Raw genomic sequence first — 24,354 nt, forward strand, 5'->3', positions numbered from 1 at the left:
GAATCTGGACTCAGCCCTGAGTCCAGAGTTCCTGGGTTCCTCCTCATGCAGGTCCACGGCCAACCATGCCCAGCTCCTGCCTGGCTTCACAGGCAGGCAGCTCTCTGCTCCTGCTCCATGTCCCACCTTACAGGGGAAGGGACTGCTCGATTCCAAGCTCTCTCTGCTCCTCCCTGGGTCCAGGCACAGCAGGCTCCAGGGGCCCCTATCCCAGCTTCTGCCTCTGTCCCACACCATCCCAACTCTGGGGCAGTTAGCAATCCCCCAACCACAACTGGGGAAGAGCTGCTCCAGTCTGGGCTCTGGGCACAGCCAAATAATACAATAATTGGAAAACCACAGACAACTATCCCAGGATCAGTAAACCCCATACTTTCTTTAGTATTTGATTCTAGTCCAGCGTTCCAGTGCTCTCACAAGGGTTGGTATCAGAAGTCCCCTTGCTCCATCACAAGTCTCTCTCTATACATTATCATATTGAAAGACAGCACCAACATCTAGGTTCAATCCAAAGGGGAGCAGGGTTCTTGATATCAGCCAAACATGCCTCCATAAGTGAGCCACCCCACTAAACAAGCTTCCTTCCAAGTAAGCTTCCTCTCCAAAGGCAATATAAATCTCCCTTAATATACATATAATTTTACCTGATCAGCTCTATGTGACTCAGCATGGAATGTATCACAACTGTGAACTGGGCCAGTGTGCTGGTAAGCAAAATGGGCTCTTAGCACTCAGTTCAACCAAGTGCCCTTGAAGAGTCTGGCTTGTTTCCTTTCATTCATTCAGTGTATTTCATTGAGTCTTACTAGGTGCTAAGCCCCAGGCCCTAACCCCTATTAGGTGCTAAGCCTATGTGGGTGTGAAGCTCCCAGGGTCCTCAGGGGAGGTGCTCACTCCAGAGCCAATCATAACAGCTTAAGTTCTGGTCATTCAGATGACGTTTCTTTGATGAAGTCTGAAACGGTATAAGAAGCGAAGACAGAGCCATTTGTGCAGGGCTCTCAGTCTTGGTGGCTTGAGACGATGTGGAGACTCCGGGCCGCTGTAGCTAAGAGCCCTCCAGCTTGTAAACCCAAATGCTGGGACTTTGTTAAACTCTGGTAACTATGTATTTGGATTTGAATCAGACAAGGTCTGTCTGTTGATGTTCGTAATTTGGTTGTATTGGTTCTGAAGTTCAGGGTACTGGCTGTTTCCCCTGAACTAAGTGAGTGGTATTTGTATGCTGAATTAAAGTAAGCTTGTCAACCCCTTAAAGTTGCTTTCCTTAGTATAAAGCAGATTAAAAGAACCTGGGCTTTTGCAGTGTGCTGGCAGCGTTCCTGCTGTTGGACTTGTGTTGGTCTTTCACCCCCACAACAGCTGCTAGCCGGATTGTTAAAACAGCCAGAGTTCAAAGCAGCAAGACATCCCTGATGGAAATACCAGTGTACCTTCAGACCTGGGAACGTACCCATTCCAAGGAAAAAAAAGGAGCACATGTGGCTGTGCGGAGCTATTAATGTACAGGGAAGATCTTCTATTCCCTTAACCCTTCACATGGGTAAACACCTAGACATGGCCATCTACACGTGGGGTCTCCAACTCCTTTACTCTTACTTCCTAGAAAACTCTGCATTCTGGCTCTCAACTTCACTACTCAAGTGAAACACCGCCCTCCAAAGTGAACAGTGATCTCCTAATTGCTAAACCAAAGGCCTCTTTCCCATTCCTCATAATTCTTGACCTCTCAGCAACTTCTGGCATCATCACTCATCCCCTTTTCCCTGACACTCCCGTTCCTCTTGGTTTTGGTGACACTCTTCTCTTTGGGTTCGGGTCCCACCACATCGTCAACTAACCTCATTATCTTTCCACCAACCCCCCCATCTTCCTACTTTCTTAACACTATCCAGCTCACCCTATACATTGTCCAGACTCACAAAAGAGATGTCATCCACAGCTCACCATCTCTCATGCTCATACACTCACCCTCCTGCTATCTTCAATCTCTTGGAAAATCCTGTTGATTCCACCTTGGTAACATGTCTCACATACATCCCTCCTTCTCTCCCAACAGAGCCACCTTCTAGGATCAGACCCCAATTACCTAATACCTACAGTGTGGAAAAAGCCTGCTGTTTGGTCTCACTGTCTCGAGTCTCTCCCTAGACCAGTCTATGCTCTATCCAGATATCAAATTCGCCTTCTTAACCTCACATCCGACCACATCACTGTCTCTTGAAAGAACTGCAGTGGCTCCCTAGGACCAGGATGATATGTAAAATCCTCTATTGGGCTGTTAGGGGCCTTCTTAATCTCTCCTCCCCTCCCCTCCTTTTCCAGTCTTCTTTCATCTTACTCCAGTAGCAAAGGCCTCCTTTCTATGCCTCCTTGAACAGGACAAACCATCTCCAGTCGCCATGAGCTTTCCTTGCCTGTCTTTCATGCTTCGAATCTTCCCCCTCGCTTCTCTGAACCCTCATCCCAAACCCAGCCTCCACAATAATGCTTTTCCAACCCTCCTCAATCTAAGTGCCTTCCCTCCCTTGACCGGCTCCAAATTAACCTGCATACAGCATGTTTTACATGGCTCTGTCCATGGTGTCTTTCCCACTTGCCTGGGAGCTCCTTGAGAGCAGGGGATATCCCTTGCCTTTTTTTGAATCCTTGGAACTAAGTAGGAGGCCTGGCACAGAGTAGGCACTTAATAAATGCATGTTGATTTGAAAGTCTAGGAAAGAGCCTGTAGCAAACAGCCTAGGCCCTTTCTGGATAATGTCAAGACAGCTCCATGACCCAAAGTTCGAACAATGGATCCTATGGGATCATAGTTGTATCACAGATGGTGAAACTAAGGGTCAAAGGTTCAGTGACTTTCTCAGGATCTTACTGCTATAAAGTGTCTAAAAAAGCATGGCAAGCCAGGTCTTCCTGCCCCCAAGTCTAGCACTCCCTTCACTGTGACATGTAGCTACTCCTGATGACAGGCCTCAACAACCTGCTTTCCCCTCACTCACCTGGACAGGAGGTTCTGGGGTCTTCTTGCTCCACCATCCATGGTGCATCCCCTTGTCCAAAATGGGAGATGAATCCTTCTCTGGGAGCTGGAAGTCCTGGGCATGGGATAAGGAAGGGAGGAGAATGGAGAGACACTGGTACCTTTGCTCTCTAGGGAAAGGGGGCAGGAAGGGAGGGTCACAGGAGGTTCCCGGGACATCACAGGAACCTCTGCCATGATAGTGACTGGTGGGACCCATGGTGGGAGTGGGGAAGGAGACCAATTTGGAAGCAGGAAATTCAGTTTTCTCTACTTCCTTCATAGAAGGAGGGCTGAACCCACAGATTCCATTATCTAGAAATTAAGAGGCAGCTGGCAGTGCAGTGCAGAGAGGCTTTGTTCTGGATTCAAGAAGCTCTGAGTTCAAATTTGGTCTCCAACACTTATTAGCTCAGTGTCCCAGGCAGTCACTTAACCTCTGCTTGCCTCAGTTTCCTCAGCTCTGAAATGGGGATGATAATAGCATCTAAATCACAGGCTTCTTATGATGATCAAATTGAAATTATTTTTGGCACAATGCTGGCACATAGTAGGTATACATAAATGCTTATGTTTCCTTCCCTTCTCTTCCCATCACTTGTGCTCGATTTCTGAGGATTTAGGAAAGAAACCCAAGTACACCTTTGCAATACCAGGCATCTGATGGGAAGGCCAGGAGCTGTGAGGCCCAAATTTATGTCTGTCAACAAGAAGAAACTTCCAAAGACCAGACCCAACCCAAAGGGGAAGAGGTTGCTTTGGGAGGAAGGGGCTTCCCTTCACTGCCCCTCTCCAAGGAAAAGCTGCCTCAGTAGAGATTAGGCAGACCTAATCCATGTTCAGGGAGAGGTCAGCCTAGGTACAACCTCTCACTTCACTTCCAAGCCTGAGATTCTTCAACACTGGCTTGATCTTTGACCTCAGGCTGCCTAGAACCAGTAAGAACCAGTAACCTTCAAGGGCAAGAAGTAAACCCTCAGCTCCCTATTACACACTGCTAAGACCTTTTATGGGAAACCACGCAGCAGGAGGACCCTGTCTCTTGGACACAAGAGAGCTACATTTTGGCCTTTCAATCACTGAAAAATGCTCCAAACCCTGAACACTAGGGAGACCAGGAAGGCAGTTCCTTTGATGGTCAATTCATAGCTCCAGGGGAAGTGTCCTTACCCAGGGACAGCAGGTTCTGGGCATTCTCCACCATGACCTCCTTGTACAGCTCTTTCTGAGAAGGGTCCAACAGGCCCCACTCCTCTGGGGTGAAGTCCACAGCCACATCCTGGAATGTCACCAACTCCTAAACCATCAAAAGCCACAGGACTTAGAGCTGAGAGACACTTCAGAATTGATCTAGTCCAATTGCCTGAGTGCCTGAAGTAAGGTCTCATCCAGATGAAAGCAGAGAAACACCAATCACAATCTGGACTAAACTTAGCAGCATGAGACTGTTGCCAGCCAAGGGGAAAACAGCCATCAGTTGTTGTATGGAGGCTTGAGGTGGCTCTGGGTATGACGTGTCAGGGCCAAAGCATCTCCTGACTTTGCTGGATGGTTGATTTCATTTGTTAATGGCATATATTCATTCATTGTGGTACGCAGTGATCTGACTCACCTTCTATTACTTTTCCTCATTCTCTATCATGCAGATAAAATTCTCTTTACATTTTTTTTTATCATTATGCTATGTTCTTTAAAGCAACAGATTTATGCTTTATGTGGAATCTGTATTTCACTTTTAACTTCCTTTACTTCCATTATGTATCTGCTGAACAATTAGGGAATTTACAGACATTTCCCACTTTTGGAGATTCCTAAAAATTTCCTTTTCTCTAATCTCTTCAGTCCCTGCTCTTTCCTTCACATCATTTATTCAGAGTGTGGGCTCTCACTGGAGGATGGCAGGCTTTTGCTGATTGACAATTGGCTCCCTAACTGACTCCCAACAGAAACCTCCAAGCTTCTTTTCCTCCTCTTTCCAACTCCTTCCTTCTGCACCCTCCCACACTCATCCTTTACCACTGGGCCGGGTGGGGGGCGAGGGTGGGGGGGAGAAGCATGAACTCTCACTTAAGGAGAGAGCCCAACTGGCCCGTCTCATTTCTGATATGGGTGCACCACTTTGGATGCAATGAGACTGGCTTCCCCACAGGGTCCCAGTGTCTGGGACTTCTTTCATCCCTGAGACATTTCAGCTTCCTCTGGTATGTTGTCTTCCCTAACTAGATTCTAAACTCCTTGAGGGCAGGGACTGTCTTTCACTTCTTTTATTCTATTTCCCAGCCCTCAGTACTGGGCATAGCACACAGTAGGCATTTAATGAATGGTGAATGACTATGGTCCTCCCAGCTACTCCCATTTCAGCCCTCCCTCCTTACTGTCCTTTCCCAACCAAAGCCTTCCAAGCTGACCTAGCTCTGCTCGCACCTGCCTTTCACACCTGTGAAATGTACCTTGCAACATCTCTCAATGCACCCCCTTCTCCCTCTGTTACTGCAACCACCTGGGTACTGGCTATCATGGGATCACCTTTGGAATGCTGCTATGGCCTGCTGCTGGTCAGCTCATCTCAAGACTCTCCCCACTCCAATGCATCCCCCATTTGGTCAACAAAGGAATTTTCCTAAATCACAGGTCTGATCCTGTGACTCCTCTACCAATAATCTCCAATGGCTCCCTATCACCTCCAGGATCAAGTACAAAATCTCCTGCATTCAAAGCCCACCATGACCTAGACATCACCTGGTATTCCAGTCTTCTGAAAGCTTTAGTTCCTGCCACCTCCTCAGTGACCCAATGACACTGGCCTCCTTGCCACTCCAGAAGAAGACACTCCATTTATCAGGTCAGAGCATTTTCTCTGTCTGGCTGGAGTTAGGGAGAACTGAGTTCAGATGCTGCCTCAGACACATCGTCAGTATAGAGCCTTCCCTCTCAGGATGCCCCCCATCCACACTGCAGAGAGCTAGTTTGGACAAAGCTGCCGATATGTCTTCTCCCCAATTAGACTGGGAGCTCCATGAGGCCAGGGACTGGTTTTTCCTTCCTTTGTATCCACAGTAGTTTAGCACAGTGACCCTGGCCCTTCTAAATGCTTGTGCACTTCACCCAAGTACAGGTAAATGGGAAGGATTCAGACAGGCCTGGGAACATGTGTGTGACTGAGGCAAGAGGACATGAGCAGCACCAGGAGGACAATCTCTGCTCTGCTGACAGCACTGCCAAGGACCAGGGCTGGGGGAGCCTCCAGGGCTCTGCTCCAGGCCTGGCCAGGCAGGACTCAGGGTCAAGGGCTTTCCTGGATCTTCAGGGGCTATAAGGGAGAGATGGGTTAAAAGAAACAAAGAGGAAGGGGAGAAGGGGTGTGTGTGTGTGTGTGTGTGTGTGTGTGTGTGTGTGTGTGTATGTGAGGCCTACAAAAAGAGAGCAAAGATACTGTGTCAAAGCAGTAGAGACTAAAGAGTCAAGTGGACGTCCCTATGGTGACTCAGTTGTAATAAAGATGAGCTTAAAAGACAAACACAGGAAGGCAGCAATGTGGTGGTGGGGGGGGAAATCAATGTTCAAGATGCCAAAGGGCCAATGAATCAGATTAAAACACAGGAGAGAGCAGGGCAGGGTTGTTACTCCTGCATTCACCTTCATACCTACTTTGGTAAAGAAGCAATCCGTAGGTGAGGTATTACCAGCCTCACAGACAATCCTCTGGGTCTCTGGAAATGGCCTCTTTGGCTTGATGTTGGCCAAGTCTGAGGACAGAGTGCACTCACCTGGGCTGGGGGTCTGCAGCTCCCAGGCGCCATTCCCTCTGGCTCCAGGCTCCAAGCTTGGGTCAGGCCTTGGTCCTATGCAGGCTGAGCTGGGGAGGCTGAAGGATCCCAGGGGGGCAGAGGTCCTTCCTTCCTCTTCCTTGGTAAGCAGCTGGGCTACAGGGATTTACAGAAGGTGAGGTCCTGAGGTGTTACCATCACCTTGGTCCTGCCCTCTAGGCAGATACTCCCATCATCTGAGGGAGGGAGGAAGCAGGCAGGGTCAGGCTTGGAAATGAAGCTGGTCAGGACAGGAAGACTACTATCCTCTCCTCTCCCTCTTACTGATTCTCTTCTGCCCCCTCCTCCCACAGAGACCCAGGAGGCAGAAGTGGGGAGGAGACCAGCCAGAGCCTCAATGGCTCCTGAGCCAGAGTTCTCCCTCCAACTGGTCCTCTGTCCTCCCTGCCTCCCCTCTCTCCAACAAACACCCAACAGAATCTGAATTCTCTGCCATTACAACTGCCTGACAAGGAAAACCACTTTGTTAGAAATACACTTGACACTGAAATTCCGGTATCAATGGCAATTTATTATTATTGAGGAATTCAAAGGAATTAGTAAATGTTCCTGACCTAGAGCATACTCCGCCCTTCTTTAGAGTATAGGAATGAGACCAACTTTATTCTGTTAGACTGACATAGATTGAGGCACCATCAGCTCAGTACCTCCCCTCAGAGAGCAGATTGGTTCACTCCTTTCTAGGTCATAATAGTCCATATATGCCCCCAGCATGCAATTCTTTGGCATGTTCTCCCCTCCTCAACATATATCCCATGTTCAAGAATGGCAGAAAACCCCTCCAAGTGGGTGTGTGAGGTCATATTCAGTGAGCCAATTAAGCATGCCTGGTAGCCATTTGACCCAGTTCTCTCCTCAACCCTGACTGTTATCTGGCCAGTTTAGACCAGTTTTCCCTATATCCTGAAACTGTGGTTTCTGCAAAACCACAAATTCTATTCCCATTGGCAGAGGACTCTCATCCTGGTTAATTTTTACTCCTTCTTTATTCAAGCTGACACTTCATTAATTATTCTGTGGAACTCAATTAACTCTTCTGTGGAAACCTAACTTTCCCTAACTTTTACCCAGCTCTCACAACTTCGCTCATTCATCTGTATTCCCTAGGGCTCCTCACTTGGCTTTCTTTTACACACACACATCCCCTTCCACCCCTCCTCTTGATATAAGAGGAAGAGAAGGTTGAGGACAGGGAGGGCTCCAGGATGGAGCTTTCAGGAATGACCAGGACAAGTCAGAGGTGGGAGACACAATCCTGTGTGAGACAGAGTCACCTTGCAGGGGCCTGAGGGCGCAGAAAACATGGGGGTAGGGCAGGAGGCCCGGGTAAGGAAGGCTCTGGGACCCAGGACACTAACAAAGTTGGGGGAAGAAGAAGGGACATCTGAGTGACATTAGAGTTCCAGGATGGGGGCTGAGCCTCGAAAGAAGAATGACTGTGTCTTGGGTCTACAAAGGAGCTGGGGAGAGCTCCTGGGCCCCTCTTTGGGGCTTAGGCTTGGAGGTTACTTATCTGGGTGCCTGCAGGGAAACTGAACGCAGGGAACCAGTGCCTGGAATCTGAGAGGGAGCCAGCAGAAGAGCTACAGTTGCAGGAGAGGGAGGCCAGCCAGGGCTTTGGTGTCTGGGGAGGTCCTGTGGGTGAGGAGGCAGGACTCCTGGTCCTTACAGAGAGCCAGGCTGCTGGGGCGACAACGGAATCTCTGAACGGGAACTGGGGGCAGGGGGACAGGACACTGGGGTCCTGATAGGGAAACTGAAGGCAGTACTCCTGGGTCCCTATGTCGGAGATCTGAAGGTCAGGCTAAGTGTAACTCAGTGTTGAAGCTGGACATGGTGCCCCAGAATGTTTGGGATGGACTGGGGAGCCTGGACAGGAGGCAGAGGCTGGGAGCTTGCTAGGGAGCTGGCTTTGGGAGAGACGAGGGCTCCTAGCAGCCCTGGAGGTCCCTGCTCAAGGAGGCCACATGGGGAGGAAAGGGCGGCCAGCAGAAACATTCGGCTGCATAAGTTCCTGGCTCAGACCTACCTGGAGCTGCAGGCACAGAGGTGGCTTCCGGGTAGGAACACAGATCTCAGCTCTGAGGGAAGTAGACAGTGAAGTCACAGCTCCAAAGAAAGAAAGCAGCTAGATCTCAGCCCCACTGGCTCCTGCTTCCAGCCAGCCCATTCTGGGCGGGGCCTCCCAGTCCCAGAGCCCCTGCCCTTCCGGTCCTGGTGAGACCCCAGGATCTTCCTTTTCCTCAGACCACAACTGCCTCTCCTCCCCAAACCTGCACTCCATCTTGTGGAGTGCCTAGGCCACTGCATTAACTCCTCTCCAATCTAGACCCCTCCCAAGCCTCCACACTCCTCCTCAGGGCTCAAATTCCACCTGGGCCTCCACCCACACAGCTGGTCCTCTGGGAGATTCCCCCTCCCCAGCTCTGGGATACACACCCTCCTCCTTCGGAGCAGAATCTCCTGGCCTTCTTCCAGCTGTTCCCCGGCTACACTCATCTCTTTCCAAACTAGGACCCCCAGACCCTCCCTCCCTCCTGACTCTCCCAACCATTCCCCTCTCGCTCCAGGCAGGTGTCCCTGTCCTCCCTGCAGTCTGCACCCCAGACTTGCCCACCCCAATTTAACCATCTACTCCAGTCTGGAAACATCTGCACAGCCCTGGGCGGCTTTTCCCTGGATCTTGGTATTCTTCCCTAAGGGACATTCTCTCACTGAAAGACCTGTGGATCCTCAGGGAAAGCTGAGGCCAGGAAGTGAGGACCACTTGGTGCCAGGGTACTGGTACATACAGATGCTTATAAAGTAAATATAAGGGACTTAATAAGGTGAAACTGTTTAATTCATATATATGAAAAACATGTCAATATTCTTAACACTGTTATAAATATTTGAGTAGTTTAAAGAAAGGTTTGGCCTGAACTGAGTATGACCCCTTGATCCTAAAAAAATGAAACTGCGTAGGAATGCATAAAAAGGAGGAATTATGTCATACAAATGAGGCAAGAAAGGAAGAACTGTTATAGAAGAAGCAAGTGGGAACAAAGGCTGATAGGGCTAGAACCTTACTCTCATTGAAAGTAGGTTAAAAAGGGGACCATATACTTATCTACAAAGTCCTGGAAGTCTTCTTAATTTCTAAAAAAATAAGAGGGCAAAAGGACAGTGCACAAGGGAGGGACTATGAAAGATAAGGGGAGAAGACAAGGGAGAGTCTCCTAGAGGAGAATAGGCTGAGGAATAGGAGGTCAAGGTAGTGGTGAAAAGTAAGTTAGATGCATGAGGAGGGAGAGGGCAAATAGGGCAAGAAGTATAAATAGTGAGGGGAAATAGAATGGAGAGAAATATAAAACTAATCATTATAACTTTGATTGTGAATGGGATATATTCACTCATAAAATGGAAAACAGAATGGATTAAAATTCAGAATCTGACAATTTATTGTAAGTAAGGAACCATAAAAATAAGAGACACATATAGTGAAAATAAAGGGGTAGGACACAATTTATGATGCTTCAGCTGAGGTTAAAAAAAACGCAGAGGGGGGACGGAGGCAAGATGGCAGCTGGTAAGCAGGGACCAGTGTGAACTCCCTACCGAGTCCCTCCAAAAACCTATAAAAAATGGCTCTGAACCAATTCTAGAAAGGCAGAACCCACAGAACAGCAGAGGGAAGCAGGGCTCCAGCCCAGGACAGCCTGGATGGTCTCTGGGTGAGGTCTGTCCCACACGGAGCTGGAGGGGGGAGGTGGGAGCTGGGAATGGAGTGGAGCAGAGCCCAGCCTGAGCGGCGTGGATCAACCAGAACAGGAGCCGGGCGGAGCGGGCCCTGGTGCCCTGTGTCAGTGAGCTGCGGCAGTTGCTGGTCTTCTCAACCCACAAACACCAAAGACTGCGGAAAAGGTTAGTGGGAAAAGCTGCGGGAGTGGAAGGAGTTCGAGGTTCGGCTTCCAGCCCCGGGGGGAAGCAGAGGTGGGGCAGCTACAGTTGCTGCTGCTTCTGGCCCCAGGCCCACCTGGTGGGAGCAATTAAGTGGCGGATCAGAGCAGGAGTGCACGACCTGCTGAAGATCTAAGCCCTGCCCAGGCTGGGGGTTCTTGGGGAAGGAGTAGTGCTGGTGTGACAGAGCTGGCACCTCCCCCCCAAACGTGGAACATAGAACTCGTTAGTCTACAAGTAGTCATACCCCACTGAAAAACTCAAGGGTCAAGTTAGTTGGTTGGGAATATGGCCAGGCAGCGAAAACGCGCCCAGATTCAGTCTCAGACTTTGGATTCTTTCTTTGGTGACAAAGAAGACCAAAACATACAGCCTAAAGAAGACAACAAAGTCATAGAGCCTACAACAAAAGCCTCCAAGAAAAACATGAACTGGTCCCAGGCCATGGAAGAGCTCAAAAAGGATTTGGAAAACAAGTTAGAGAAGTAGAGGAAAAAATGGGAAGAGAAATGAGAAGGATGCGAGAAAACCATGAAAAACAAGTCAATGACTTGCTAAAGGAGACCCAAAAAAATACTGAAAAATACACTGAAGAAAACAACACCTTAAAAAACAGACTAACTCAAATGCTAAAAGAGCTCCGAAAAGCCAATGAGGAGAAGAATGCCTTGAAAGGCAGAATTAGCCAAATGGAAAAGGAGGTCCAAAAGACCACTGAAGAAAATACTACTTTAAAAATTAGATTGGAGCAAGTGGAAGCTAGTGACTTGATGAGAAATCAGGATATTATAAAACAGAACCAAAGGAATGAAAAAATGGAAGACAATGTGAAATATCTCATTGGAAAAACCACTGACCTGGAAAATAGATCCAGGAGAGATACTTTAAAAATTATTGGACTACCTGAAAGCCATGATCAAAAAAAGAGCCTAGATATCATCTTTCAAGAAATTATCAAGGAGAACTGCCCTGATATTCTAGAGCCACAGGGCAAAATAGAAATTGAAAGAATCCATTGATTGCCTCCTCAAATAGATCCCAAAAAGAAATCTCCTAGGAATATTGTCGCCAAATTCCAGAGCTCCCAGATCAAGGAGAAAATACTGCAAGCAGCCAGAAAGAAACAATTTGAGTATTGTGGAAACCCAATCAGAATAATCCAAGATCTGGCAGCTTCTACATTAAGAGATCGAAGGGCTTGGAATGCGATATTCCGGAGGTCAATGGAGCTAGGATTAAAACCTAGAATCACCTACCCAGCAAAACTGAGTATCATGCTCCAAGGCAAAATATGGATTTTCAATAAAATAGAGGACTTTCAAGCTTTCTCAGTGAAAAGACCAGAACTGAATAGAAAATCTGACTTTCAAACACAAGAATCAAGAGAAGCATGAAAAGGTAATCAAGAAACAGAAATTGCAAGGGACTTACTAAAGTTGAACTGTTTTGTTTACATTCCTACATGGAAAGATGACATGTATGATTCATGAGACCTCAGTATTAGGGTAGCTGAAGGGAATATGCATATATATATATACATATATATATGTTTATGTATATATATATAAGTGAATGTGTATGTATGTATATATCTATGTGTATATGTATGTATGTGTACGTATGTATATATATATATGTGTATGTATATATATATGTAAAAGACAGAGAGCAGACACAGGGTGAGTTGAAGATGAAGGGAAGATATCTAAAAGAAATAAAATGAAATTAAGGGATGAGAGAGCAACATACTGAGAGAAGGAGATAGGGAGAGATAGAATGGGGTGGATTATCTCTCATAAAGGTGGCTTGAGGAAGCAGTTCTGTGGGAGAAGGGGAGAGGGCAGGTGAGGGGGGAATGAGTGAACCTTGCTCTCATCAGATTTGGCCTGAGGAGGGAATACCATACATACTCAGTTGGGTATCTTACCACACAGGAAAGAAGAGGGAGGAACATAAAAAAAACATAAAAGGGGGGGATGATGGAGGGGAGGGCAGATGGGGGTGGAGGTAATCAAAACAAACACTTTGGAAAGGGGACAGGGTCAAGGGAGAAAATTCAATAAAGCGGGATGGGTTGGGAAGGAGCAAAATGTAGTTAGTCTTTCACAACATGAGTATTGTGGAAGGGTTATACATAATGATACACATGTGGCCTAGGTTGAATTGCTTGACTTCTTAGGGAGGGTGGGTGGGAAGGGAAGAGGGGAGAGAATTTGGAACTCAGGGTTTTAAAAACAGATGTTCAAAAACAAAAAACAAAAAAAAAAGTTTTTGCATGCAACTAAAAAATAAGATACATTCCTTGCTTTCCCAAATTACTTATAGTATCAGCTTTTACTCCTAAATCATGAACCCATTTTGACTTTATTTTGGCATATGGTGTAAGATATTGGTCTATGCCCAGTTTTTGCCCTACCATTTTCCAATTTTCCCAACAGGTTTTGTGAAATAGTGAATTATTAGCCCAGAAGCTGGCCTCTTTGGGTTTATCAAAGAGTAGGTTGCTAAACTTGTTGATTTCTCCTACCTGTGTACCTATCCTATGCCACTGATCCACATCCCTGTTTCTTAACCAGTACCAGGCAGTTTTGATGACTGCTGCTCTGTAGTACAGTTTAATATCTGGTGTGGCTAAGCCACCTTCTCTAGCATGTCTTTTCATTAATACCCTAGATACTCTAGACCTCTTGTTTTTCAAATGAATTTTGTTATTATTTTGTCCAGCTCAGTAAAATAATTTTTTGGTAGTTCGATTGGTATGGCACTGAATAGATAGATTAATTTAGGTAAAATTGTCATTTTTATTATATTAGTTTGGCCTAACCATGAGCAACTGATATTTTTCCATTTATTTAGATCTGATTTTATTCGTGTGAAAAGTGTTTCATAGTTATGTTCATATAGGCCCTGGGTTTGTCTTGGCAAATAGACTCCCAAATATTTTATAGTGCCATCAGTAACTTTGAACGGAATTTCTCTTTCTATCTCTTGCTGTTGGGCTTTGTCAGTAATGTATAGGAATGCTGAGGATTTATGTGGGTTTATTTTATATCCTGCAACTTTGCTAAAGTTGTTTATTATTTCAAGTAGTTTTTTACTTGATTCTCTAGGATTCTCTAGATAAATCATCATATCATCTGCAAAAAGTGATAATTTAGTTTCTTCTTTTCCTATTCTAATCCCTTCAATTTCCTTTTCTTCTCTTATTGCTACAGCTAATGTTTCTAGTACCAAATTGAATAATAGGGGTGATAATGGACATCCTTGTTTCACCCCTGATCTTATTGGGAATGCATCTAGCTTATCCCCATTACAAATAATGCTTGTTGATGGTTTTAGGTAGATGCTATTTATAATTTTGAGGAAGGTTCCACTTATTCCTATGCTTTCTAGTGTTTTTAATAGGAATGCATGCTGTACTTTGTCAAAGGCTTTTTCTGCGTCTATTGAGATGTGGGGAAATTGGAACATTGTTGCATTGCTGGTGGAGTTGTGAGCTGATCCAGCCATTTTGGAGAGCAGTTTGGAACTATGCCCAAAGGGCTATAGATATGTTCATACCCTTTGACCCAGCAATACCACTTCTAGGGTTGTATCCCAAAGAAATCACACAAGCGGGAAAAGGACCCATATGTACAAGGATATTTATAGCAGCTCTTTTTGTGGTAGCCAAGAATTGGAAATCAAAGGGATGCCCATCAATTGGAGAATGGCTGAACAAGCTGTGGTATATGAAGGTGATGGAATACTACTGTGCCATAAGAAATGGGGATGATGCAGACTTCGTAACAACCTGGAAAAACCTACACGACATAATGCTGAGTGAGCGGAGCAGAGCCAGGAGAACATTGTGCACAGCCACAGATATATGGATCCCGTGAGGCCCAACCCTGACATACTGCGCTCTTCTCAGCAACCTAAGGTGCAAGGACAACTCCAGGGGACTCAAGATGGAGAATGCTGTCTTCATCCAGAGAAAGAACTCTGAAGTTTGAATACAGATCGAGGTGCACTACATGCTCGCCTTTTTTGCTTCTCTCTTGTTTTTGTTTTTGGGTTGTTTTTTTGTTTTTTGTTTTGTTTTTTTTTTGGTTCTGTTTCTTCTTTCTCATGATTCATTCCTTTGGTCAAAATTCTCTCCACAACTTGACTAGTGCATAAATTAATTCAATGCAAAGTTATACGTGACAGTTATATGAGATTCCATGCCGTCTTGGGGAGGGAGGGGGGAGGGAGGGGAGAAAATCTGGAACTCAAAACTATGTAGAACCGTATGTGGTAAACTAAAAATAAATAAAGAAATTAATAAAAAAAAAAAAGATACACAGGCAATGGGGCGTAGAAATTTATCTTGCCCTACAAGAAAGGAAGGGAAAAGGGGATGAGAGGGGAGGGAGGTGATAGAGGGGAGGGCTGACTGGGAACCGGGCAACCAGAGTATATGCCATCTTGGAGTGGGGGGGAGGGTAGAAATGGGGAGAAAATTTGTAATTCGGACTGTTGTGAAAATCAATGCTGAAAACTAAATATGTTAAATAAATAAATTTAAAAAAAAAGCAGAGGTAGAAATCATAACCCCAGACAAAGTTAAAGCTAAATTGATTAAAATAAAAGAGATAAACAGGGTAACTATGCCATGTGTCACCAATATTATACAATATTGCTTCAGAAATGTTAGCCACACTAATAGCAGAAGAAAAAGAAACAAAAGGAATCAGAATGGGAAGTGAGGTCATAAACGATCTCTTTCTTCCAAATGATATCATGCTATGTTGGAAAAATTCTAAAGATTCAACTAAAAAGTTAGATGAAACAATTAATAATTTTAGAAAAGTAGTAGGATGTGAAATAAACCCAGCATTTTTATATATCACCAAAAAATCCTACAAGAAGAGCTAGTAAGACATATTCCATTTAAAATAACTGTAGACAGTATATATAAAACACCTGAGAGTCTGCCTGCTAAATCAGACCCAGGAACTTCATGAACATCATTATAAAACACCTTTTTTTAAAAAAAAACACTCTTTATACAAATAAAATCATATTTAAATAATTGAAGAAATAGTAATTTTCAGAATGGGTTAAACAGAGAATAACATACACACGTAAAAGGATATAAAAGTCTTCTAAAGTTATAAAGAAATGAGAGGACAAGGGGATAGGTCGAGGAAGGCACTTTCAGAAGGGTGTATGGATTAAGTATCAGGAGTGGAGGGAGAATTTAAGGTAGGGACTTTTAGAGGAGAGAGTAAATTAACATCTGGGTAGGGAGAAAAGGATAAGGGAGGGACTCTAGGAGGACGAGCTCAATTAAGGAATAGGGTAAGTTAATGGTTAGAAGTAAATCACACCTGTCTGGACGAATAGGATGAACAGGGCAGGATGGATAACTGGTAAGGAAAAATAGCATAGAGGGAAATGAGATTAATGAAAAGGCCAAGAGACAGAGTTTCTGGGTACTTAATAATCAGTTTATTAATTAGGCTAGCTGATAATAAATTGATAGTCAGTGGTCTCTCTGGCATTCAGCTGAGCCTAATAGCACCCCTCTCTGACAATTAAGGGAAGTTAATTGTTTGAGATGACCCATCTGCATCCTGCAATCTTTGCTAAGGGAATCAAAACTAGCACACTTGCTGTCTCCTTGGAAGAGAATCTTCCCTAATGGCACAAGGACAGGCAAGGATAGACAACATATCTTTTGGGGATGCTACCAGGTTAATTTGTGAGGCTTAAACATAATAAGCAGATATTTTGAAAGTATTGAAGGGGCTACTGGTATGAGCATTAACAACCTTTCTTTCAACTGCGAAGTTTGAATACAGACTGAGGCACACTACATGCTCGCCTTTTCTGCTTCTCTTTTGTTTTTGTTTTTGGGGTTTTTTTTTTGTTTTGTTTTTTGTTTTGTTTTTTTTTTTTGGCTCTGTTTCTTTTTTCTCATGATTCATTCCATTGGTCAAAATTCTTCTCCACGACTTGACTAGAGCATAAATTAATTCAATGCGAAGTTATACATGACAGTTATATGAGACTTCATGCCGTCTTGGGGAGGGAGGGGGGAGGGAGGGGAGAAAAACTGGAACTCAAAACTATGTAGAACCGTGTGTGGTAAACTAAAAATAAATAAAGAAAAAAAAAACAAAAAAAAACAAACAACCTTTCTTTCAATTATACTTTTAAACTAACTTAGACAGAAAGCGAAATTCCTGAGCTCAACTCAAGGACAGAGCAAGGAGGCTTCAGGTAGATGCAGACTCAATTTTGCAATCAATTATATTGTAGAATTGATACAGTAAGAACAGAAGTAACATTGACTTTCATCTTCCAAGCACTATCCAGACCCAACCCTGCTTAGCTTCTGGGATCAGTTGAAACTGAGTACCTTTAGGGTGACTATTCACTGGAAGGTGATCAATTTTGTCATCAGCAAATAGTACAACAAACCTGGTCAGAAAGAAGAAATTGGTAAGGAGTCTGGGAAAACAAATCACATGAGTGTCACATAGGGGGAGTGAAAGAAATGAAATTTTAAAAAGCATTTATTTTACTATTTCTTATACTCCGTGCCAAGCACTGTGTCAAGTTCTTGGGATACAAATAAAGAAAAGAAGCTCCTTGCTCTCCAGAAGGTCACATTGTATGGGACTAAACAACCTGTAAAAGTTTTGCTGCAAGTGGATAGAATGTTTAGCCATTCTGTGCGCTTGGGCTGAGGCATGGAAGACCAGTCTGGATGTTTGTACAACGAAGCCCATGCCTCCTTCCTTTTATAGCAAATCTCTCTAACTGTGACAGGTCAAACTATATTTTGTTATTTAATGGATCGTGTTACTGCAATGCTCTAGCACCTCTGAATTTGGGATCCCAGGTAGGATAAGACCAGCCAGAGCCTCAGTGGCTCCAGAGCCAGAGCTCTCCCTCCAACTGGAGAGTTAGAGTCCGGACACATTTAGAAAACCAGCGGAACAAAACATAGAGGGGTAACATTACAAACTCAAACATATCCAACAGATATGTTCAGATAAATGCTGCAGCAGCCAATGAGGAGATGTGGTCCCCACCCCCCTGATCGGGGGTAATGGGCTTCCTGCATACTCAGGTAGGCATTTCTGCACATAGACACCTGGGAAATTTATTTTGCATGACTCTATATCTCTTACAAGGGTTCTGTGTTATTCTTATTATTTTCATTTTCAGTTCAGAAAGAGAGAAAATAAATGTATTGTTAATTTAAAAAGAAAATTAAGTATAAAAAACAAGCTCAAGGAAAACATGCTTCAAATCATAAATAATTAGAAAAATACAAAATAACAACTGTAAGGCTGTGCGTCACATGCATGGAAACTGGCAAAAATGACAAGAAAAGTATTAGAGGCTCCTTGTGAAAACAGGCCCATTTATTCACTGCTGGGGAAGCTGTGACACCCAAAGTCACTAAATTCTGTATTCACTTTGACTCAGGGACGGTAATAATGGGCACATTCCCCTGAAGAAATCAAAGAAAGAGGAAAAGGACTCAGCTGTATGAAAACATCAACAACAGCTCCTTTGGTTATGGCCAAGTACTGGAAACTGAGGCACGAGGTCCTTCAATAGGGGAATGACTGAATTAATGTTGATAAATGAATGGAATGGAGCATTAACGTGCCAGAAACAACAGGCAATCACAGTGAAACATGGGAAGATGTATGTGAACTGATGCAGAGTGAAGTGAGTAGAGGCAAAGAAGTAAGTGATAACAATACAGTGTAAAGACCAACAACCAGAAAGACATCAGAACTCTAATTACTGTAATGGCCAACCATTCTCCCAGAGGACGTAGAAAGGTCTGTGCTGTCTGCCTTCCCCCAAAGAGGTGATGGATCCAAAGAAGAAGAATAAAAAGTGCATTAGGAGGCAGGAATGTGGGTTTTGTTTTTTTCTTGATAGTATTTCCATGATGAAAATTTTATTTTTTTCTATTCATTTCTGAAAATTACAGTGTGAGGAGGACTAGGAAGAGAATTGCCCCTCCTCCCCAAAGAAAAAAAGAAAAGATGAAATGAATGGATGCACACACACACACACACACACACACACACACAGGCATACGTACATACGTATTGTGTGTGCATACTGTTGACCCTGAAAATTTGGTTAAAGGAGACAAACAAGCTTGGTGATATGTAAATTCATATTATTTATTCCCCTTAAAGCTAGCAGATACACAACCATGGAGCCAGACAAAGTCTGTCTGCTTGAACAAAGAAATGAAAAGGCTTAAATAGATTTTTTTCTAGTCCCAACTCACCATGCCTTAATTACATCACTTTTATGACCCCCATGCATGTTTAACCATGATACAAGACAAGGATCTTCCTTAATGGAATAAGTTGTAAATACAGTAAGAGAGTTCACAAAGTGTCGATTGGGAATTACAACCCAGCATCTCTGTGTTTAATTTACCATTAACATTCGAAAACATAGTATACACCCATAAAATGTTAAGATAAGGGCAGCTAGGTGGGGCAGTGAGTGGAGCACTGGCCCTGAAGTTGGGAGGACCTCAGTTCAGGTCCAGCCTCAGACACTTGACACATGTGCTGGCTGTGCAACCTTGGGCTGGTTGCTTGACCCTAATTGCCCTGCCAAAAAAATCAAAACAAAACAAAAATATTAAAATAAGATAAAGTCACATAATTCAAGATAATTTATCAGGTTAAAGGGCTAATGGCCTTAGACAGAGGAAAGAATGTTCTTAAATCAGCCTGATCTCGCCTCGTTGACATAGGAAGAGGCATTCTGAGTTTGCAAAGAAGCTGTTAGGTCCAGACTCTTCCTCTGTTTGATTAGCTCAGACTCTGACCCTCATTGAAACTACAAAAATGATATAAGATGGTATTAAATGATTCTCAAAAAACACTCACCTATAAGCACACACATATACATACACACATATATACACATGTGTAATATATATATAGTGTGAAATGTGCATAAATACACATATATAAGCACACACACAAACACACATACATATAAACGCACACGGATTAGAAGAGGAGGGCCAAAGGAATCACCTTTGGATTAGAGGGCAACTCTAAAAGTGCCATATTGTTCGGGGTTTTTAGTACGCCAAAAAAATCATGTTACTGTGGAACATTTTATACCATTTATATCTTTTTTTGTAATTTCAATAAGACTCAGAGTCTGAACTGATTAGCCAGAAGAAAAGCCGGATCCTAACAGTCTCTGTTCTCTGAGTAAACTCAGAATACCTCTATCTTATGGCAACAAGCCCAGATGGGGCCAATTTAAGAGCGATCTTTTCTCCTCTGTCCATGGCCATTAAGGGTGAGAACCTTGACCCCAGAAACTATCTTGAATTATGTGACTTTTCCTTATCTTAATATTTTATTGGCATATACTATGTTATGGAATGTTAATGGCAAATTAAACACAGAGATCCAGGGTTGTAATACCAACTGACACTTTGTTAACGATCCTGACTTACTGTATTTACAAACTAATCCATTAAGGAAAATCCTTGTCTTGTATCCTGTTAAACATACACGGGGTGGGGGGGGGGGTGTCGTAAGAGACATGCTGAGTCTGTTAAAGAAAAACGTATATAAGCTTTCTCATCTCTGTGTTCGTTCATCAGATTTTGGTCTGACTCCATGCATGTCCAGTATGCTTAAGGGGAATAAACAATATGGATTTTTCTATTACCTAGCTTGTTTGCCTCCTTTAGCCAACTTTCAGGATTAACACCATCCATAATACAAATTGTTTCACGGGCAGTCCTTTCCGTTGCATTGTGTATATAAAATGCTTTTTTCTTTATGTCCTTCCACATTTTACAAAATGAAATCTTGGTTGTTATCTTTTTGTGATTTTTGCCAATGTTCAACGCCTGGCCAGAAATGTCAAAATTTCTTGAATATCCCTCTCTCTATTGCTTCTCTGGAACTTGTTTTCACATGTACTGGCAATGGCTCTCCATGCACATTGGTGTCAGTTCTCTCTAGATCTTGGATATAAATGACTTTCATCGATCTCATTTGACAATCATTTGATAGATTCTCCACTCTACAATTTCTTTTCCTATTTGATTTTCATTTATTTCACTCAAACCTTTTAACTGGTACATAGTTAGAATTATCTATTAATAAAAAACCAACAACGTTGCATGAAGACCTCTCCCAGCCACAGGTGTGAAATATACCTAAATGTGTTTTCTTCCTGCACTGAAATGAGGAGAGAGAGATATCTCACGTGGAGACTTCAGAGAGAGAGAATACAGAAATGATTATTTTTTATTTCGGGATAAGCAGGAGCATTGAGAGGATGGAAGAGACTTGGGATTTAACCTTGTAGGAAGGTGATTTCCTAAGTGTCAGGAATTCGGGGCCCGGGCACTAGGAGCCTCTCTCTGTCCCCCCCAAGGACTGCATAGGGCTTGTACATTTCCTGCTCCAGGAAGCTCCCTCCCCCCCCTCCCCGCCTCATTCCTCCTCTTTGATTTCCTGGTCCTTTGCCTAGCTTTTCCCCCTACATTGTAAGCCCGCCTCCCAGCCAATGGGGGGAAAGATAGTGGTGGGAGGGAATCACTGCTGCTTTGCTTTGAGAGCCCCCTCCCCCCACTAGTCCCTCCTAGGGGCCGTGATGCCCAATACTGTTGACATTTGTAACATAAAGATTAATTCATTGTCTATCCTTATGTGACAAGGATGCTTCTTGACCCTTCCTCGGGGGGAGGGGGATGCCCCCGGGGCTCCGGGGCCGGGGATGGGCTGAGGCGAGGGCTCCCCAGAATTGCTCCCCCAGGGGTCCTGAGTCCTCCAGGAAATGGTCACATTCGAAAGGAAAAGTCCCCTCCCCCAAACCCCCCCAAAATCAGGCCCCCTACCAGTTGGGTGGGGGGCGGCCTGGCTGGGGGTCCGTGACGAGTCCTGGAGGACGGAGGATGACTTGGGGCCTTCAAGGGCGCAGGAATGGGGGTGGGAAGCTCTAGGGCCTGAGGACACCCAGAAATGTGGGTCAGCGCTGGGCGCTTCCCACGCAAGAATCTTCAGGCAGCCAGGTACTCCTTTCAAAGCCTTCCCTGCTGGGCATGCGCAGCGCCGGACTACATTTCCCAGAAGGCCAAGCGACCGGCCATTTCCTCTTCCTCTCCTCCGGAGTGAGCGCATGCTCTCTCTTCCTGCCTCCCTGCCTACTTTATTCCCAGCCCCCCTCTTTTTTTTTAACCGCTTCCGAGCCCTCCCCTAACAGTCCCCTCATCCTGGATCCTCGGTCCCCCTCCCCCAATCCCTGAGACTGGGAGTCTTGAGGACTCCTGGAACTTGGCCCCACCCCCAACACCCCACCCTGCTCCCCCAAGACCCTCCCTAACCGGTCCTTCCTTGCTGGAACCAAAGGAACTCCCGCTCCTCCACCTGCAAATTCCCCCACACCCCCGCCACTCTCCCCCTTCCCAACCCAGAGGCAGGCCCTGCCTCTCCCGCCCCCACCCTCCCAGGACTGGACCGAGGCAGTCTTGCCCCTCCCCTGTGCCAACATGCGCCCCCACTTCGTGCCACCCCTCCCCCCCAGCCTGGCCCTGACTCAGCCCCTCAAAGCCTCTGGTTCTGCGACCCCCAGTTCTCTCCTCCATCCTCTGCAGCACCTGCGGGAAGCCTTCATGTCCCCTCCCTGAGCCCGGCCCTCCCTTCCCCTGGGGTCTCCACGGTCTCCTAATCCCTCTGACCCGGCCAGTGTCAGGAACTTCTGTCCCCCTGCCCCCCTTCCACCAGACCCTCCCCCCTTACTGACCCCTGATGAGGTCTGTGGGCGTCAGGCTGGACTCTGGTCCCCACCGGAGTTAGGAGCAGGCTGGGGGTGGGAGAAGAGCGGGAGGACATTCCCTGGTCACTTTCAGGACTCCTTAGTTCTCCAGACTGAGGAGCCCACCCGCTTCCTCCAGGTGGTTTCCATCCTGAAGCCTTCCCCCGGAGGGGGTTGTTCCCAAAGCAGGAAAGACCCCAACCTGCCTTCTGTGATTCGGAGCCTGGGAGTCCTGGCTGCTCACCTGCTCCTTCACTAGGCAGCCAGCAGTCTGCAAAGGTGCATGAAGTGCCTAGTGTGTGCTGCAAAATTGAATGAAGTGCCTACAGTGTGCATCTGCAACAACCTGGGAAGTGCCTATTGTATGCATCTGCAAAGATGCATGAAGTGCTTACTGTGTGCATCTGCAAAATTGCATGTAGTGCCTACTTTCTGCATTTGCAAAAGCGTTCCAAGTGCCTACTGTGTCCATGCACAAAAGCTTGTGAAGTGCCTACTGTTTGCATGCACAAAGTATGGGAAGTGCCTATTGTGTGTTGGTACATGGCTAAGCTGGAATGATGGCAAAAAGGCTAAAACATTGCCCAGGAGCTCCCCTTGTAACAGGAGACACCCCATAGAAAGGTGTGTGTTTGTGTGTGTCTAGAGAGGGAGAGCAGAAGGTTATGGGAGGGGGGTATTAATAGTTGGGGTGACTGGGAAAGATCTCATGGAGGGGTGTGGAAAATATTATACTATTTTATATCATTTTTAATTTCAACTAGACCCAGAGCCTGAATTAATGAGTAACTGGATGAAGATCCAGGACCTGGGCTTCTTTGTTCTCTCTAAACGTTTGCTCAGGAAACACCCTTACCTATGTCAACAAGACATTTTTACCGGTTAGCCATTAAAGGATGAGACCCTAACCTCAAGAGAGAATACTTCGATTAATATTAACTGACCTTTGTCAACATTCTTTCCATTAAGGAAAATCATCCTCTTGTATCATAGTTCAACATAAATGGGGGCCGTAAACGTGAGGTAATACAGGCTTCTGCAAAAATAACGTATATAAGTTTTCTCATTGCTTTCTTCAGACAGCCAGAGCCTATGCTCTGATTCCTACTGATTAGAGAAATGCAAATCAAAACAACTCTTAGATACCACATCTCTCCTGTCAGATTGGCTAAAATAACAAAACAGGAAAATGATCAATGCTGGAAAGGATGTGGGGAAATTGGAACATTGTTGCATTGCTGGTGGAGTTGTGAGCTGATCCAGCCATTTTGGAGAGCAGTTTGGAACTATGCCCAAAGGGCTATAGAAATGTTCATACCCTTTCACCCAGCAATACCACTTCTAGGGTTATATCCCAAAGAAATCACACAAGCGGGAAAAGGACCCATATGTACAAAAATATTTATAGCAGCTCTCTTTGTGGTAGCCAAGAATTGGAAATCAAAGGGATGCCCATCAATTGGGGAATGGCTGAACAAGCTGTGGCATATGAAGGTGATGGAATACTATTGTGCCATAAGAAATGGGGATGATGCAGACTTCGTAACAACCTGGAAAAACCTACACGACATAATGCTGAGTGAGCGGAGCAGAGCCAGGAGAACGTTGTGCACAGCCACAGATATATGGATTCCGTGAGGACCAACCCTGACATACTGCGCTTTTCTCAGCAACCTAAGGGGCAAGGACAACTCCAGGGGACTCACGATGGAGAATGCTATCTTCATCGAGACAAAGAACTGCGAAGTTTGAATA

General features: G+C 45.1%; 1 protein-coding gene across 4 annotated transcripts in view; it reads right to left on the reverse strand.

Annotated features, from left to right (window-relative positions):
- LOC118839940 (zinc finger protein OZF-like) overlaps nucleotides 1-21,698 on the reverse strand; it is a 28,485-nt gene extending 6,787 nt beyond the window's left edge. Inside the window, exons 1-4 of one of the 4 annotated variants that reach the window (XM_036747449.1) lie at nucleotides 21,683-21,698; nucleotides 6,787-6,942; nucleotides 4,190-4,316; nucleotides 3,000-3,095 (exon numbers count right to left, since the gene is read on the reverse strand). In XM_036747449.1, coding sequence (XP_036603344.1) covers nucleotides 3,000-3,095; nucleotides 4,190-4,316; nucleotides 6,787-6,819 — 256 coding nt within the window. In that variant the 5' untranslated portion in view covers nucleotides 6,820-6,942; nucleotides 21,683-21,698. Of the gene's footprint in view, nucleotides 1-2,999; nucleotides 3,096-4,189; nucleotides 4,317-6,786; nucleotides 7,092-8,875; nucleotides 8,973-21,682 lie in introns of those variants that run through there. The other 3 variants (XM_036747447.1, XM_036747450.1, XM_036747448.1) reach the window with 3 other exon arrangements.
- Nucleotides 21,699-24,354: the final 2,656 nt, after the last annotated feature.

The sequence above is a fragment of the Trichosurus vulpecula genome, chromosome 2 (assembly GCF_011100635.1).
Source record: "Trichosurus vulpecula isolate mTriVul1 chromosome 2, mTriVul1.pri, whole genome shotgun sequence".
NCBI classification, from domain to species: domain Eukaryota; kingdom Metazoa; phylum Chordata; class Mammalia; order Diprotodontia; family Phalangeridae; genus Trichosurus; species Trichosurus vulpecula.